Source organism: Pezoporus occidentalis, unplaced genomic scaffold (genome assembly GCF_034315485.1).
Source record: "Pezoporus occidentalis ecotype Australia unplaced genomic scaffold, CSIRO_AGI_Poc_V1 ctg18, whole genome shotgun sequence".
In the NCBI taxonomy this organism is placed as follows: Eukaryota; Metazoa; Chordata; class Aves; order Psittaciformes; family Psittacidae; genus Pezoporus; species Pezoporus occidentalis.
In genome coordinates, this window is record NW_026913640.1 from 5,089,244 (window position 1) to 5,108,574 (window position 19,331).

Genomic DNA, 19,331 nt, shown 5'->3' on the forward strand with positions numbered 1-19,331 from the left:
GGTGGCATCAGAATTTAAGATGTGAATGGATCACAGCTGACTCAATACGGAGTAACAGTTCAGTAAATATATCTGTACTAGTCGCTTTCTTTGTACAAGATAAAAGAAAAAAGGAATCAAACCCCTCCAATTATAGAGACATCTTACTGGGCGAAAATGATTTTTTTTCCTGTTCAAAGCCAGCCAGAGACCAGCACCAGCAAGGCAAGTCTTTCACACTCTCCCACTAGGAAGAAGGCACAAAAGTTATTTTGGATACACTTCATTTTTCAAATTATCCTGGCAAAGATTTCATGGTCATTGCTTAAAGCAGACATGCAAACATTGATGTGAAGTAACAGTGAATCCTACCCATTGTATCATAGAGGTGGAAGACAGCACTGGGGCAGACTGACATGGCTTTCCTGGGTTTGGTGTGTGTGGACCCCTGGCAGATGTAACATGACTGTGTAGGCTGCCACACTGCCAATTCTTTGGGAATAAATACGCCTCTGTTGTTTCAGGAGAGTTAATTGCTAAGCATTATTTCATACATAATAATTTCTTCCTCCCTTCCTGGAACAGAAATAATTCATAGGTAAGAGTATTACGAGCTCATACCGGGAGTCCTAGCTAGTGCTACATAATAAAGCATTCAGAGACTGCAAGTACCCTGAAATGTAGTTTAAATCATGTTAAGACCACCTCATTGTACCTCAAAGGAAGGAAAAGCATTTACTTTCTCCTGTATTATAGAGAAGATTTACATTTAAAGAAACTATTGTTTGAGTTCTAAACTTCCAGGCAACCTGCAGTCTGTTTCTTCACCACAGTAGCTGAAATCACTAAAAGTTTCAGCGCACACATTTCCCAGTAACTGTGATACATTTAAAAGATGTTTTAAGGACAGAGCTCACCACTGCAGGGTGCAGTATGCAAGGCTATATACTCACCTCAGAGCTTCTGGCTGGAGAACACCGTTTGGTTAGGTCACAGGCATTGCTCATTAGCACTTGCAAAGTCCTGGGTAAGTTTATAGAGTTGAAAAATTATTTGGATTAATAAAATCCAAATCAACTCCTTCACATGGCAGAGGCAGAGCAGAACACAAGTGGGTCACTAGATCTCTAGCGTGTAGATTCTTAAGTCATTATAAGACAATGTTTAAGAGATTAAGTAGCACTATCTAAGGACCAGTACTGATTTTAAATGCTGAGGTATTTATCAGGTTAAATATATATATATTTCAATTGTTTTCAGTGATTAAACACATACAAAAGCCTTCCCTAATGTAGCTTCAGTTAATGTTTAAAATGAGATATAGTCTAAGAAACGCATTTAGGACAATGAAAGAAAAAAAAAACATGTGTGGAAATGGGACCAAAGGCTTTATTCAGAATCCTTTGAAGAAATGCCTCCTTTGTTTTTTAATCAGCAGTGTGCGGGTACGAGTGCTGCATGTTCATAAAGCTGTATTGGTACAGCCTTTCTTGCAATAGGGTCCCTTTGGCATTGGATAGGTTAAACAATTGCTAGTATTAAATCAGCACACTGATTTCCACTGGTAAGAAAGTTCCTGCATCTTAAATTACAGATAAACTATTCCAATAGAGTCAAGGGGAAAATGAACAAATATACCCTTACAGAAAAGAAAAAAAAAAGACCCAAACCAACAAAAAGCAAACATCTGAACAACTTCAAGGATAAGATGTATAGATCAGCTGAATAATGATTGGAATATTTTTAAATCAGAGAGGTAGGTGTGTGTTTACTCAACCTAGCCAAGCTGACTGTTTCAGCAAACAGCATACAGCTAAGGAGAAGGCTGAACATTTTAATGTACTTACTACTGCACAATAATTGAGGAGAAATATATTTGCTGCAATTGTAGCTCATGCTGAGCAACTTATTCCTGCAACCTCATTTTAGAGCTACTTGTATTTTTACTTTATTGGGTTGGTAAAGTCAGCCTGACTGGAGCAAGCAGAATATGCCAGGTCTTCTTTATTAAAATGTTCTGTTTTAATTCACTAATCCATCAGTAAAAGGCAACAAGCAAACTTACTCTGACTACAGCTTAAAGAGAACTTGGATGCACATGTCCATTTATGGGAAGTTTTGAAGGTGACAGAGAAGAAGATAAAGCACACTTTAAAGTGCCATGCCCTCAACCTGCGAGAGACCAGAGTTCAGACGGGTTAAAGCTGTAGCAAGACGAGCCAGCATATAAATACAAGAGGCATAACTACATCTCACCCTTAGCAATAAAAAAAGGTCACTTCCGGGGGGTAGTATAGATTTTTTTAGTGATGCTACGAGGTAACTTTCACTAATGAAAGTCTTGCTTATAGTGTATTTGCCAAGGGAGACCAGAGTTCACAGGAACTGGCCAGGAAGATCTGGTCTTGGGTCCTCTTCCTGGCTCTGCTGTTTCCCTCATGGGTAGCCTTGGGCAAGTCATGTGTGCTCTGAAAGGTTTAATTTCCCTGTCCTTGCAGAGGATTGGTGACTGACTACCTTATGAGAAGTTCTACAAAGTGGGGTTTATATCAGCTCTCTATAACTAGTCCAGGTCTGGGAAACACAGGCAAAGTAGAAGTACAAAGATGAGGAATATAAAATATCAGAGGTCTTTGAAAGTATGACCTGGGAAAAAAGCTGAAACACTTGGATTGATTCATTTCTACAGAAGGGAAATGAGACATGACAACAATCTTCAAATATGTATTAGGCAGAAACAGTTCTCTGCATGTGTATTGGGCAGAAACAATTCTCTCCGTCCTTTGCACTTAGAATAAGAGAAAGGTATAAACTCCTGTGAGCGAAATACAGGTTGGACATCATGAATTATTTTCAAAAAGTAAAAAAGGAATAAGTTTCCTGGGCAAGGTCAACATCTTAAACAATTTATAAGCAACAGCAGACAAAAATCTGTCCCGTATCATGCAAGCATAGCTGATCACGCTTCAGGACAAGCACATCTCACGGTGCTGCCCTGTTTTCAATGACCCTGTATGTCAGATCCCCCTGAGAAAACTTCAGGAAATGTCTTTTATATATTCATTATAATTTCTTAGTTGTCTGTTACCAAATATAGTATTTTCTGGCTGCATTCAGACTGTATAGACTCTTATTTGGGACCAGAATATAATATGTATTAAGGCCACGTTTCTAATTCTATTTTTTGTGGTCCATATGAAGGTGCCTTTAATGCCTATCTTTCCTCTTCGCTGTTCCTTGATTAGCTTGTTCTAATTTCCCTGCAGTTCACATGACACAGTTCTCTCTTTTCCCTACCCAGTACTAACAGCCAGACAGCTCAGCTTCTAGCTCTGTAAAAAAGTCACCCAAGGGATTAACTGAGCTCCAAGAAACTGCTTCATAAATTTAAATACTTTGATATGATAAATGCCAAAGCCAACTTTACAGAGACGAAGGACTATAAGTACTTCACTGCTGAGGCACTTGACACAAGCTCTCCCTCAGCTCAGGAAGTGTGGAGGGGACAAAGTTGCATCACATTAAGGCACAAATGCTCCTAAAACTTTCCCCAAGGAAGCAGAGCTTTCTTCCACTGAAAATAAGAACAAGTGGTTAAACGTTGAAGCATTTTGACACCACAGTCCTGAAGCATTACTGTGCTCCCCCCATCATGGTTTAGGGGAACCACCTCTTCAAGCACATTGTTCCCAGCGCTGGTGGTCATTTTCCCTATTGCACTTCCAGGAAGCTCATCTTTGGGCCTCTCAGACGAACTATCCTGGCACAGAGCAGGTCCAGTGGGCTGGAGGTACCTGTGCTTCAAATACCCCACATAAGCCTTCCAGTATGCACATGTGAGAAATGTGTCACATTTACACTTTTCTCAGTTCTCCTGTCCACAAGACAGTGATAGCAACACTTGCATGACTCCCAACCATGCTTCTTTTCTTCCAAAAGAAAACCAACTGATTCACACAATATTCACCAACACCTTTCAATAAAAACTTCTTTAGAAGTATTAACATGTCAATCTGTACTCAGACACAATAGTTCACTGAACAGGATTTTCCACTGATGATCAAGGTTTCTATGTCTAGCTATATTATGTGACACAGCAAGTATGAAATCTGTCACCACACGCCATCACTTGAGCCGACAATGAGGTACAGGGCAATTTCTACAGAATCATCAGAGCTGGCACTAATGACACCTTGCCAAGAAACTTTCCACATTTCAGACAACTGGAGTTCTTTAGGCAGCTGTAAATACATTACCCTTCAAGTGGCTACTAATCTATGGGGAAGGCAGAGCAAAAGTGAGATATTGGCGAATGTAGGCTGTTTATTATCTGCTATTGCTGGAGTTCCCACTTGCAATCATAGTGGAAACACCTTGTTCCCAAGCCCCCTAAATGATACGGATTCCCAGCTGGTGCTGTAGCACAGACTGCTAAAGACTTCTCCTTCTAAGGTATATGACACTGAGCAGTCCCTATGAAGCCAATTAAGGAAATTATTCATGCTAATATGAGTGCAAGTGATCCTTAAACCCTTAATTACTCCCTGTACTTTTACTGTTTAATTCCTATGCACCACTCTGAGATCTTGCAGAGTTTGCCTTGACACCCTGTCCTGCCAACCACCATGCCTGATGATTAGCTTAGGACTCCTGATGCGGTGTGAGTGCCAGGGCCATCCCAAGCTAAGCCATCTTTCAGCACCTGCAGGTTGCTTTGAAACTTTTGATACACATTTATCCATTTCCTTTAAATTAGTACCAGAAAAACTGCTTAATCACCAGCACAATACTGCAGAGATAGAATGAAAATGTAAAACCCAAAGCCCTCCAGCCCTTAGCAGATGAACAGCAATTTATATAAGGGGATTTATTACTGTATCTTTGCTAAAATCTTGTCAGACTTGAATAGTTTGAAAACTGCTAAGCAGAATTTATATTGCTGAGCAACGAAAGTCCAGTGTCAACTGTGGCTTATTTATCTCCAGGTCTGCGAGATAATGCTAAAAAGAAGTTAAATTTAAAAAACGTTATTCTAAGTGTGACCAGAAAGCTGTAAATAACATACCATTTAAAATGCAGGAATATTCATTGCATAACATGGAACATAAAACACACTAAGTGCTGTACCAGCCTAGCTTACAGGGGTTTATTTTACTGCGTTACGTATCTGCATCTCAGCTCTCACTCTTGAGGCATATTTGTATTAATATTATCAGGTCCAATACCAAGCCAAGGACAGGGATAGAGAAAGTTGAAAGCACTCATTTCAGAGCTGTGCTCCTGCTTACAGTGGACCCCCCAATTTCCAAGCACTGCAGCTGCACAAGACGCAAGGTCAGAAGGTACCAGAAGCCAGTGAACATGGCTTCTTGCCCCCCCTTCCCCGCCCTCAGTGACAGGCAGAGGAAGGGCATTGGTGGCGTCAGCAGCTTGTTAGTCATGGGCAGAATGTATTCACACTCAGAGACCATGGGGTTAATTTGATTGAGCAAGTTATCTGCAGCAATCAGTTCATTCAGCCCTAGCTGCCAACTTGAGATGCCAGCACACCTAGCCTGGCTCCAAGGTGAACCAGGGCATTATTTCAAGCAGTGGGAGGACCTTGTGATGGAGATGGAATCTGCAAAAAGTTCAGAAGGCCAAGTCTGGAGAAAGCCCTGACTTCACAATCCACAGGGTGGAAAACATTTAAAAGCTTCAGTGAAGCTTCCTTTGCCACAAAACCTCCCTCTGGTATACCTGTACAATGAGGTAAAATTTCATGCAAGCATGCAGTTGTTTCCCAGAAGCATTACCAATGCTGATTACATATACATTTCAGTAGTTAATTACAAACTGTAAATGAGCAGGATGAAGCTTTGTAGTGGAAGCACGTTATCACAGTTCTTAATTAGTGTCCATCTTCCAAATCACACGCATCACCAGGAGCATACATGGTGCCATACAAATGTTGGACAACACCAATAAGACAAGGAGTCCCTTGTCTGAAGACATAAGACAAAACAGATGTCAGCAAAACAGAGATAGTTTCAGGCATTTTGGAATGAAACACTGATTCAATGACCATGTTTTTTTAAAACTGTTAAGATGATAGGGAACATGGTGAATTTTAGTAGGATGATTACTCCAAATATATTGCCATATGGGAAGAGAAGAAGACATAACAGATGACTGCAGAGATCAGAGGAGCACTGCTGATGATCACAGAGAAGAAGTGGATGGAGAGGCTCTCTGCAGACAGGTATCAGAATATGAGAAGCATTAAGAAGTGAAGCTAGTGCCTAAATTGTTCTTCTGATATAAAAATATTTCTCACATGGAAACAATAATAGTAGTTAGGAAGCCAACTATTGTGTATTGCCCAAATCAGAAGCATGTAAATACAAACAAGAGGTGTTTACCCTCTATTACCACATGGCTTCTGTCACATCAAGCTGCCAGAAACAATTGTCCTTCCATGGGCCAAGGACCTGCTGTGTTTTGTCCTCACCCATACCAGGGCTGGGCATGATCTTGCTGCTTTGTTTCACTCTGCCCAGATAGCAGCGAAGTACCCCTGGTAAAAGGCAGAAACCAGCTTCCAACAGTTTGTGAGATACCACTTGGGGAAAGGTTTGCCATCTATTCAAACCAATTAAAAGTAGAAGAAAACCAAAATGACATAGCTACAAAGCTGTGGGCTCCATGAAAAAGCCAGTCTGCTGTAAAATATACCAATCTTCGAGGTTTTAGACTACTTTTACTGTTGTTTTTTGGTTTGTTTTTTTTTTTTACACAACAGCTGGCATGCCTTGAAGTGGGAAATACAGAATTAATCCTAGCTGCAAATTGTTCAACCCAACAATCCATAGTTTGATCTTTCGACCACAACTGATAGAAAGCTGGTATCATTTAGCAAGCTGCTCTGGGCTTCGTTCAATTAATCTGGATTTTTTAATCTTCAGATACTTTTGATAAGCACGGCAGATATATGACAGTTCAGGAGCGCACACATTCCCCAAAGCCATCACAACTGAGCTCCAGTGCAGGATTGCTGGTAAGCCGTGCACACCTCAGTACATTTTTTAGAGCAGCTATCACTTTGTCAAAGAAGTGGGACTGACTTGTGCACAGAAGAGAGAGTTTCTTCACATCAGCTTTTTTCTTCTGCATTTTCATGCATCTTACTTTCAGGTTTCAGCTTTTTTAAACTACATCTTATCCATTTTTAGAACATACTATTAATGTGTTTGGAAGGCATACAGAGACCATGACGCTACCTCTTATTCTTCTTACTTTCCCACACAGCTCGACAGTGTACAGGCCTGTTCTGTATCTAAATTTACAAGCTGTGACAAGTGATAAATATCCTAATTCTAAAAAGCTATTGTGTACCTCTGAGACAATTAAAATTCCTTAGATACCTAGATGCAGTACATAATACATTTAGTCAACATTAGAACATGTCAGAGAAGGAACGTTTTATCCCAGGACACATCCAAGCATCTAAAAATAGGCCTTCAGCTTAAATAAAAGTATTGTAATAATGTTCATTGGGAAATCCCCTTTCTTCAGATTGCAAAAATAATATTAATTCCTAGATCATGTTGTGCTGGGCAGCAAGAACTGAGCAGAAGAGTTTGTAAAAAGTGCTAAAGAAATTATAGATTCCTTTTTTTTAAGGAGAAAAGTACTGATGAACAGTGCTGGATTTTTAATTCTTTCATCTAGCCCAAGAGAGTCATGCCACACACTTCAGGCGATAAACGGAGTTCTGGCCAGCCCTAATCCATACAGTCTTGTAGCAGGAGAAGATAATACAAGGGTTTCCCAATTTTGATCGTAAGATGTTTTGATCAAGACACATCATTTTATTTAAAACATATCATTCCTCACTCAATTTTGCTTAGTTTTGTATGGAAGATATATATACCTTTCCAGGAATGGCTGGCAAGAAGGCAGCATAACTGCAATGTGTGATAGAAAGGAAATTAAAAACTGAAGAAATACAAACACTAAGCTATCATGGCACCTGAAATGAACACTATTTTTCAGATGCAAAGCAGTGCTAGGATACAACTCATTCCTTTTTTTACTATATTCCTTCTCTGCTTTTAGTGGTGAAGTAGAAGGGTGTCTCCCAATTCTTTGTCAATTAAAAGTTATTTTCTTTCTTTCTTTGTGGTAGTTTAATTAAGGAATATCATGGAATTTGTCTTCTTTGAGAAGGTTGCTTTAAAGAAGAAAACTAAAGGAGAAGACTGATGTCCTGTTCAGCTAGAGAAAGGTTCACGACATGCAAGAAATAACTGATCTAGGCTAGTTTTATGTTACCAAGGTCCACTGTGCAGAGTTAGTGCTGCTGATAGTTGTTGCTGGCATCAGTCCACCAGCTGGCGAGCATAGTCACCCTCTCCATTGCATCCTGGTTAGCAGTATCTACCTATTGCATTCTGGTTAGCAATGTTTACCTCTGTACAGAGAAAGACACACCATGCAACCCTAACACCCCAATTCAGACAGTGTATACTAAAATAACACAGTAACCTTACGACTGCTTGCTGAATCCACACACAGTGAGAGATGTGCCCCATTCTGAGGCAGACCTCATCAATGCACAATCAGATGTAGAGGTTTGTATGGGAATGCTGCCAACTATCCTGGCAAGGTCATGTTCCCATTTGTGAACCAGAGCACTTTATTTTCCCATCCTAAATGTTCTTATATCTGCATAAGTATTTCTGACTTTGTAGCCTGCTATGGACACAGCAATGGTAACTTACACTGCGTGAAAACATATCAGCAGTCCCTGAAGCAAGACATGGCATAAATTGAAGATTTACACCATGTAGTCCAGCTTAATTGACTCTTTACCACAAGGAACAGAGAGTCGAGGAGTGTTTGCAAAACACAATTCAACCTGAACAGCAGCAGCTTTCTCCTCCAGCCACGCAAACCCCGCAGGTGAACCCTTAGAGCTGCCACATGGGAGGCATGCTACCATTTCTTAAGCTCATGGCTAAGGGACTGAATGCTAGCTACTGATGGTGATATCACTGAGATCTAGTGTTACGATAGCTTATGGTTTGTGATAACCCCCACCTGAGAGAAAAATAGTGTGCAATTTTTTCCATTTCATTCAGCTTTGTGTTCTTGGTTGGAAGGTCTCAATTTGTAATTTTTCTGCCATTGCTGATTTTATTCCAGAGCTCAGATAGCTTTCTTTTAGCATTTAAATTAACTTTGGAAATCCCAAATTGAAAGCCTGTGGCCTCACACCTGTCACAAGACAAAGAACCACAATATTTTGAGCTGTTTACAGCTTCATGTAATAGTGCCCAGGACTCTAGAGCCTGTCAAGCAGCAAGCTGGAAGGAAAGGCTGTTTAAGCTGCAATTTTCAAATTCTTCGATCACAGCTGACAGACTTGTGGCAACACTGAAAGCCACAAAAGATGCGGTTTCTTCTTTTTATTACAGATATTCTCAAGAGCACCCAGAAAACTTACATAAATGACCTCAATTTTAACCTGTTTGGACTGGATTAATGTGATGGAAAAAATGTCATGGGTGAGATTCCAGCCCAACCTCTACATGGGAGAAGTTTTCCCACTATAAATAGTGCCATGCTCTTCAGGCTGTAACACTTCTCTCACTATTAAATTAGAATTCACAACTCTCCTGCAGGATTCATAATGGGATCAAAGATTAGCAACTTCTTTGAAGTTTGTCTTCCTTTGCTCCGCTGTTAATACATACCTGCACTAATCCGCCATGGTTCTCCTAAACTAATCAGTCACTCTCCCTCCCCAAAAGGGACAAGTATACAGGCTTTTTTCAAATCCCTGTTTATTTGTGTTCATTATCCACACTTCATTTTGCGAGCGTATAACATTTTGTTAATTGATTTTTCAGGTACTGTAAATAGGCCAGCTCTGCTTTCTGAAATCTTTCAGTCTAAATGCGATTTGCTGGTAATATTTACAGTACTTATAGCTTTGGCCTTGTTTATTGCTAGTAAGGCCCACAGCGGATTGAACTGTGTGCATGACAAATTCATAATAGTTCACCTTTAACAACAGCTATTAATAATATGATTGCAATGAGATCTCTCAGTCTCCCTTTTTTAATTTGGTTGTTCTTGAAAGAGATCAAAGAAACACAACTTCAAGGTTATTTGCCTCTTGTTTAGGAAAACAAGCCAACAGCCTCACCCACCATAAGCAGAAGTTACACAAGGGAAAACATAATTTCAAAAATGCTTTCAAAATTTAAAACTGTGATATTAGTATCTTTGTCTCTCTGTGACTCAGAATTGGCTCATAACTACCATAGTAAACTTCTGATATGCTGAAATTAATGTTTATTTTTGGAAAAGGCCTATGATCACAGAGTTTGTGATGATTTTTCTCATTGACAGTAATTGGTTCAATTGGGCACCTGCTTTTTCAAGCTGAAGTCCCTCACCGTGCTCACCAGCTCCAACCTCACAGGCAATACAAAATGCAGAATTGAGCCAGAAGCAGTATGCAGTGCTTTTGGGAGACAGACCTTTACGGATTTGAACACATCATGATTTCCACAAGCTTGAATTTCAGAAAGCACAAAAACTGCTGATGAATTCAATGAAATACCCCAGTGAAGAGCCCCATAGCTGGACATCCAGAATTAACGCTTTCTAAATATTGATTTGCAAACTGTAATGGAATGATAAGAGGGACATGCTGAAGAGGAGATTTTCTCAAAAGTCCTGCTGGTTGTACTTAATTAGTGGAGACTATGAAGATCGAAACTGCGATTTCATTAGAAGGGAAATTAGTCCAGAAGGGAGAAAGCAGGATGAAGAAAAAAAAAAAATAAAAAGAATAAGAAACAAGAGAAAGAGAAATGGAAGAGCTCTCACTTCTTCAAAGCTTTATTTCTTAATTTTTCTTTGGGCTAAATTAAGAGATTAATCCATGCTGATGAATGCCCATAGGGTTCACTTTTAAAAGAGTCTTTCCCCCTTCATCAGGTAGAATAGGCAGATTAGAGTATGAAAAGGAGACAATTTACAGTGAATTTTCTGTTCTTCAGATGATGGGTTTTAATTCAGATGTGACAGATGATAGGTTCCAGCTGCTGCTTGCCTTTTTATTTTCAATAGGACATTTTAAGTGGTACTGTTCTGAGTGCTGCGTGTCCCCAGAAAGACATGTGCTGTGCTCTGGACTGATCGTGGCTTTACCCCAGACTTTAGAAGTTTTACTCCAACAGCAGCTCTCTTCTAACTCTGCCTGCAGAGGGGACCAACCTCATGTTCTCCTCACATCCATATCCACTAGACTAGGTTGCTCCAAGCCCCATCCAACAGTCTTGAACACTTCCAGGGATGGGGAATTCACAGCTTCTCTGGGCAACCTGTGCCAGCACCTCACCATCCTCACAGTGAAGAATTTCTTCATAATATCTAACCTGAATCTCCACTTCATCAGTTTAAAGCCATTCCCTTTGTCCTATCACTACATGCCTTTGTGAAAAATCCCTTTCCAGCTTTCTTGTAGGCCTTGTTTAAAGGGAAGGCTGCTCTAAAGTCTCCCCAGACCCTTCTCTTCTCCAGGCTGAACAACCCTAACTCTCAGCCTGTCTCCATAGGAGAAATGCTCCAGCACCCTGAACATTTTTGTGGCCCTCCTCCGGACTCACTCAAGCAGGTCCATGTCTCTTTTGCATTGGGGGCCCCAGAACTGAACACAAGTGCTGATAATATAGCCCAATATAGAAGTACTTAAGCAGGCTGCCACAGTATCTACATTATGAGACTGGCCACTGAACCAACATCTGCTCAGAGAGTCAAAGGAGAGACATAGTTTGGGTGCCTGTGATGAGATTAATATAATCTTGGGGTGATGCGCTACCGTGTCCAGTGAAACTGGTGTCTGGCAGCCTGGTGTGCTAGTTGTTTGAACTGCATTTTATCCTCTGCAGATCAAGCAGTAAGAGTCACAATGACTAAATTAGGCACTTGTAATCAGTCAAATAATCCTGTGTGGAAATGGGCCAGGAAAGAGGATTTGTTACTATCTGTTTCTTCCTTATTGCCCCATTACCTGTGCAAACATTCGTACTCTCCCACCCCATTTTTACTGATGGGAAAGTGAGGTGGATAATTTAAGTCACTTTTAAGAAGCCAGACAGAAATAAGTGCCAAAACCTGGAAGTGGGGCTGCCAGGTCTGAGCCAGGACAATTTTAGCACACAGAGTATCTCCCAGACTGGCCTTCTTACACCTAAACCCACAAATTTTATATGGCAGTTTGCAACAATAACAAATATGATGATTAAGTACTCTGTTGAAGTTAAGCTGGCACGAAAGCTTGGCAAAACTCTTTCAACTGTTCTTTGCTCAGAAAAAGCAGGCTTTGCAGAACTGAGAGTTTCATGAGTGTTTTCAGTTTTGACAAACTTCAGCCTAGTAAATTTACAACCCCTCAAAATGTTTCAGTTTGGCGCTTTCATATAAAAGTAGTTCTGCATTTGCAAACCATCTTGATCTCCTTGCTCCTACTTGCTCATTGCAGGGAGGTATACAGACCCTCCCACTGTGGTACTGCTTCCCTCTTCTGTGTGCTCCTGTTGGCAGAGGAAGAGGTAACTGTGTAGACAGTAAAAACATTATCTAAGCTATTAAAATATTATCACATTTAAAATACTATCATAAACATCATATCTAAACCTAATGAAAGTAATGGACAACTTATACTTCAGCATTGTTGTTTCAATGTCTGCAAACAGAGAGAAACCACTGTGCCTACAGCTCCAAGTCATTTTTTGAATGGTGCTTTTTTCCCAGCTGTAACAACTAGACTATGAAAAGAAAACGGTAAGATTCTGGAAAGCAGCTAAACTCTCTTTTCAACCCTTGCTTTTCCTGGCAGACAGTTTTGCCCCACAAAGCTGAAAATCCTAACTCAATAGTTCTATTTTAGTTCTATTCAGTGATGGCATAAAGTGATTCTTCCATCAAGATACTAATACCAGAACAAGACCAGAAGGGGAAAAAAATTGGATATGCCATGTAGAAAAATGAACAGAAAATCAGTCATAGAAATAGGATTGGGATGTATTTTCATATAGGAAAATCTTTGTGTATAAGAACTATTGGTATTTCTGTCCACCACGTGGCAGTTTTGAATGTTCTACCTTTTTTTGAAGCAATTAGCCACCTATTTAAGGCCTCTGTGCTCACTTTAATTTCCCTATTTCTCCACCCACCAGAATCTGAAACTTTGACATCTTTGTTCATTGGAGTGGAAATTCAGAATTTAGCAAAGCCAGGCAATGCAAGGTCAATAAACAGGATGAAATAGACACATTGAAGAAGGAATAGTGGAAGTTTGTATAAAACATGCAATTTCATATTTTTATAATTTTAAACAAAACAATAGCTGTCATGAGATATACTAAACCAAGTTTTGTAATATTCATTGTCATTTTCTTGCTTAGCCTGAAAAGGAATCTCTTCACCACTCAGAGCTGTAGGAAGATACTGAATAGCACTGTCTTTTAGTCTAGCACCTTGCCAGAGAAGAATTTCCTCTAACACCATGCTATTATTCTATTTTAAGAATCTTAAGAAATAGGGATTTTATCACTTGAGATGGAAGATTATTTAACAGACTAGTAGACCTTATGACTACAAAGTATTTCCTGATATTTTATCTACATTCTTCCATTCCCTAAACTCATAGCAGTTGTTATACCTCAACTCATCCTATACAATCCATCCTTCTTCCAATCCTCCACACATCAAACTGTTTCATGGTGTTTAATGAATTATTTCCCATGTGATACTTACAACATATTAGAGTCTATTCTGAAGTACACAAAACTCCATGAGGAGAACATTTAGCTGATCACTGGAAATGCAGGTACAAGCAAGTGGGAGGAATCTAAGGCCCTTAAACTAGCAAACTACTAAACGAGAAACTACAGTATAGACATCATGTTACTGCACTGCAGAATCACAAGATAATATTGAGAACCACATCCCACAAGAGTGGGCCTTTGTTGTATGATGATTCTCTTAGTCAAATTTTACTGGGGCAAACACAGGAGCAGCTTCAATATAATGCATTTAAAAATCCAAGGGAAAATACGCAGTTGGGTATTTAGTTATAAGTTAGCAATCTAGAAGTTTTTCTTGATGTTTACACAACTGTTTCTCTCCACTCCAAATTGCACTGGTTTCAACCTTAACATGACTTTGCTAGTTGTTTGCTTTTTCTCATACTTAGCAGAGAATCCAAGTATCTGAATTTTTCAATTCTAGTCAATTTAGTGTGTGAACAAATTCAGCAAGTTTTTTGACATACAAACCTCCTTCTGTCTAAATAAAGAAAAATGGTTTAGAATACTATTAATTTTTAAACCTCAAAAGCAGTAGGCCAGAAACGGGGGCACACTTGAACTCTTCAGGTAATCTTGAAGGAAAGTGCTACTGGAAAAAAACTATCTGTGACATGGAATAAATCTGGGGAGAGCTGATAACAGGACCTGGAGCTGAGCCTCAGCCTGGGGTTGCCCAGATGTCAGGCCATGTGGCTTTCCCCCAGCAGAAGACCTCACATGGGCCTTGGTGTACTGTGGTATAGAGCTGCTCTGATGTGGGAAGCTGGGGGTGAGAGGTGTGAAAGCGTCACAGAGTTGAAGGCTCCCCAGTGAATGGAGACGAACATTAGCAGCAACAAAGGATGGACCCCATCCACTGGTACACTGAGCTCTCACTGCTTCCACTTCTCTGAATTTCATTCAAACACAACTGCCCTTGTTCTCCCCATGGAACAAAGAGCTCACCCTGAACCATTTTAACCATTTCATTTTGAGCACAGCAGGACAGGCAGTGGTGAGCCGTGGTGAGCTCTCCTGACCCATCCTAGGAGTGGTCTTCAGCTTCTGTCATTGTATCCTACTTCTTTCAACAAGGTGGGAAGCTGCCACAGTCATGAAAGAGCTTCACAGACCTTTGCTCCCTTGTGTGCCAAACACAGGTTACACATGAGCATCAAAAAATGGATTTTAAATGGCCAAAACAGACTAGTGACCTGGTTTGTGGGTCAGTTCTCTGACACAGAAGCTGGTGGGATGCTGAGCAGTTTGGTTGCCAGAGCTGTTCCTCCAGCCTCATCACACAATCAGGCAGGACCCCATAGGAGCAGACCCCCTTACAACTGATCCTGATTAGCAGCTGGTGGAACGGCTGCCCCAGATGGTGTGTTATCAATGAACAACAGCCTGGCTTATACCCATACTCCAGGGACAGGATTCCAGGAAAGACCAGAGGACAAGCAGGCACGTGCTGCACACTTGCCCCGTCCCTACCATGGGAAAAGAGCATAGTCCCACCACTGAAAATCTATTTAATTGAGTCAATCAGAATACGTAAAGCTATTGCCAGAAAGACAGCTGAGGAGCATAGCACAGGCTCCGTGCCCATCCAACCTTACTGCTTTCAGAGAGGTCACAGGAAGGGGAGAAATCTGATGAAGAAAAAAACTGCCACATCACAGCTCCATTAACAAATTTCTCCATAACATAAACGACATGTCTCCTTACTCTAAACAAGTGCAGTTTTACTCCCTAGACAGTATTCAATCAGTATTAGTGTGCCAAAATGAGACAGCAGTTGGGATTTTTGAAAAGAAATGTAATCATCAGGGGTTTGGGAAGAGCTAGCACAACACCACATGTGGCAGGGGAGAGAAAAACAGTAACAGGATCTCACTAGGACCCCATCAAGAATTCCTGTTTGCCTTAAAACACTCTGTTGCTAAAATAAATCTGTGTTTTTCTTTCACACAGCCATAGTCACCTGCTTTTTATGGAAGATACAAGATCTTGAGGTGAGCCCCTCTATTTGCAATAGTAGCAGCCCCTCTATTTATAACCTATGCACATTTCTAAGATGTTTTCAATTAATTCTGCCTCCCTGACATGCAGAGATGCTGCTTAAATAGGAAATTGTGTTATCATACGTGTTTGAAGATTTCTAAAGCTTTTTTTTTTTTTTGCATTTTCTACCCTACTGAGCTACGAAATTAACAGTAAATTTTCACTCTTCCCTCTAGGAAGTCTGATTTAGTCAAAGATACAGTCTCAGGTGGTAACTACAGAATCAGCTATTTATTTAATTTAAATAAAACTATTCTTCCAGCATAAGTGAAGGGAAGAAATAATATGTCATGCCAAGATGCGTTTCTTCTACATCCATTCTTGGGGTTAATCTGTTCACGTTGAAGTGCACTGCTGATCTGTGTTAAATAAGCTGTGGTTGAAAAAACCAATTTGTGTTTCTTGGGTGTTGGGCAACTAATTTAACACTTGCTGGCACATAGACTAGAAATAGCAAAAGATGATACAGTTTTACACTAATGTCGTTTCTATGACAGTTAATTCAACAATAAGGAAACATCTACCTTATCAAGAGTGATGAAGAGGAGCTGTGTTGCCTTTAATCCAAACAAAGCGGGTCATGTTACGTGTCTTATCGTGTGATGACTTACCCGAGGGCTGATGCCTTAAACACAGGGCATGCTCTCACCCACTTGGCAGCACACCTTTGTCTCTCACCCACATACAGGAGGAAGCATTATCCATTTGTAATTAAAGATGAGCAAAAGACTTCTGGGCTGGACAGCTGTGTGTGTCACAGGATCCACCTCAGAGAGATGATCCTTGGGAAGTGCTCATTCTGTTGCTCCCCCATGGAAGTGGAGGGAAACTGCTTAGATGAGATATCTAACTTGCCCACAAAAGCAGAAATGATAGGTCCTACAGACTGAGCTTGTGTCTACATGAATTTGTACAAGCAGAACTCTTCCCCTGGGTAATTTTTGTGTCTGTCAGAAACATGCACAAGTTGGTCACAACATTCTAATCCCAACATTAAAGATGGTTACTATGGTCAACAAAGTCAGCTGGAACAAAATATGTGCACCAAATACTTCCACATCCATGGATTCTGCAACTAAGGAATATGGTTTCAGATTTCATAGGCTTAATGTACAAATATAATAAATATAAAAAAAAAAAAAAAAAATATATAAATGAAATCAACTTCTTTTAAGACAAATGAAGAGTTAGATGTAACTTTCTGGAACTGAGATTATTAATGCTTCTCCAAACAGTTTTTTGAATAGATATCAATTGATTCAAATTCCACAGTCTGAGGTAATTTCCTGTTAAAGAATTCTCAGTTGTATGAACCTGTATATTTCCACTGTGCTCAAGGATAGTGCTGTACCTACAGGTGCTATTTTTTTTTCAAATTCACCCTTGAAATTGGTAGACAACAACACTTCTTACAGAGATGTAGTTGAGGTCTAAGCAGAAATCAGGTAATTCTGTCCCTATCAAAGGTTATAAGTAACCAAACACACAAAAAAAATACAAGGATAAAAGGAAAAACTGTGCTTAAAAAGCACAAAGCAAAATAGGTTGACTACCCTCAAAATAAATTTATTAGGAAATAAACAGAAATGAGCGATCAGTCCAACCTTAAAACAAAAGGCAAGTGCTTGTTTGGGATGACTGGCAAAGTTAGAAGTCCCTGGACACATTAGTCTTTGGCATTTCAGTTACGCAATCTAAAATGGGAAAGAGAAAACCCTTAAAGTTTTTAATTATTTTCACGTCATTTATTTTAATTCATTTCAAATGAATACAAACACTGAAAGATTTAGGAGTCTGCAGCACCTTGGCTTCTCCGTTGTTTCATATCACCTGGTTCCCACTGTCTGCACCCCTCCTGGCCTGATCCCACTTGCTCTGATACCTAAAGAGTTTGGGTTGAACTCAGTCCTCACAGAAAAGTGGTCATGAAAAGCCCTCAATTCCCATTCCCGCTCTGGGCCCAGGACATGCACACACTTTCCAGGAACTGCACAATCCAGTGGGTATTATTTTGTACTTGGTAAAATTAGCAGTCTTCGTAGAAAATAGGATTTGAAATTACATTCCAGCCATGGAATTCTTCCAAGTGTGTAGAAGATACAACAGCTACAATATCAGTTCTGATCCTTTTCACATCTCTGACATTATTTGATTAATTTTCTAAACTGACTTTATTACACCGCATATTAACAGGCAGAAGAAACACAGATGTGGAAGACTATGTTGCTCATTTTAGATTATCTTTGTCCTAAAGTGTTTTTCATGGCTGCAATATACCTACCAAACACAGTTTACTGCAATTATTTGCTTCATCTTGTAAGAAGGGATATTCTAAGTAAAAATAAAAGAGAAAAATGCCTCGGATTCACTCTTAATGCGGTTTTCTCTAGAACAGGGAAACCAGCCCCTTCTACATGCAATGTACATTCAGCACCTATTCATCTATTATTAATAATATTTTTAAAAATCACACTAGGAAGTCAAGATAGCAAACTTACAACTCAGTGGCACAGAAAAGATTAGTGAGAGCTGCACAGATTACATTAGTCCTAAATTATACACAAACTCCGGCCTGGACCATCCTGGAGTACATCTATTTAATATCCCTCCAGAAAGAAGGACTCTTTTTGAACTTACGGTTGGTTGTCCTGCTTTGATCACTCTGAGCACTGTCATTTGACTGGTTGCTGGAGACAGAGGATACGCTTGAGCTCCTGACAAAACCAAATGTGGCCAATTTAGCTGCTGGTAGCCGTGAATAACCTGGAGGACGAAGTCCAGGCTGGCAGGGCTTGGGGAGATTTGATTTTGCAGCACTTGGACATGAGCCTTTCTTAAGATCAACTGAAAGAAGGAAAAAGAAAGAAATTTTTATTAAATAAACTGAACTGGGATACACTGATCATTACCTGCACCACCCAACTACATAGTCAGTAAAAAGACTGAATTCAGGTTTCAACAGCTGCTCAAACTCCAGTGATGTCTTATTCTCACTCCACTAAAAAGAAGTTCTGTGGAACAATTACAGGTCATAATAATTCTTGAAACACGAAATGCATCAAGGACCCATGAGGAATGACTCAAACTTCCAGCAAAGTAACATAGTTCAAGTCTGCTAAGATTTTTTTTTATGTTATCTTCTTTTATGCTGTATCACTTTCTAATTTTACATTTGTTATATGGCAATTAAAAGAAACTCTTACACACCCTACTCATGGCCTCCAATTTTGGAAACTATTGTAGAATGCCTACAGTCCACTTCAAGGACACAGGAGTTCTTTGTATTCCATCAAAGAAAACACTTCTTTGAACTTTTTCTTTTAAATTTCCCTAAAAGAAAATGCCTTTTTTCTTGCACCGAGCCTGGAAACAAGGACATGACTGGTAAAGTTGTACTTTTTTAATATACCAGCAGCCATTTCCACTGATGGACTTCTCGCCTAT

The 19,331-nt window shown here is 39.9% G+C and overlaps 1 protein-coding gene across 2 annotated transcripts in view; it reads right to left on the minus strand.

The window, feature by feature from the left end:
- MTUS2 (microtubule associated scaffold protein 2) overlaps positions 1 to 19,331 on the minus strand; it is a 284,828-nt gene that overhangs the window by 136,976 nt on the left and 128,521 nt on the right. For both annotated transcript variants that reach the window (XM_062615081.1, XM_062615082.1), the window contains exon 5: positions 18,525 to 18,731. In XM_062615081.1, the coding sequence (XP_062471065.1) occupies positions 18,525 to 18,731 (207 nt within the window). The remainder of the gene's footprint in view (positions 1 to 18,524; positions 18,732 to 19,331) is intronic.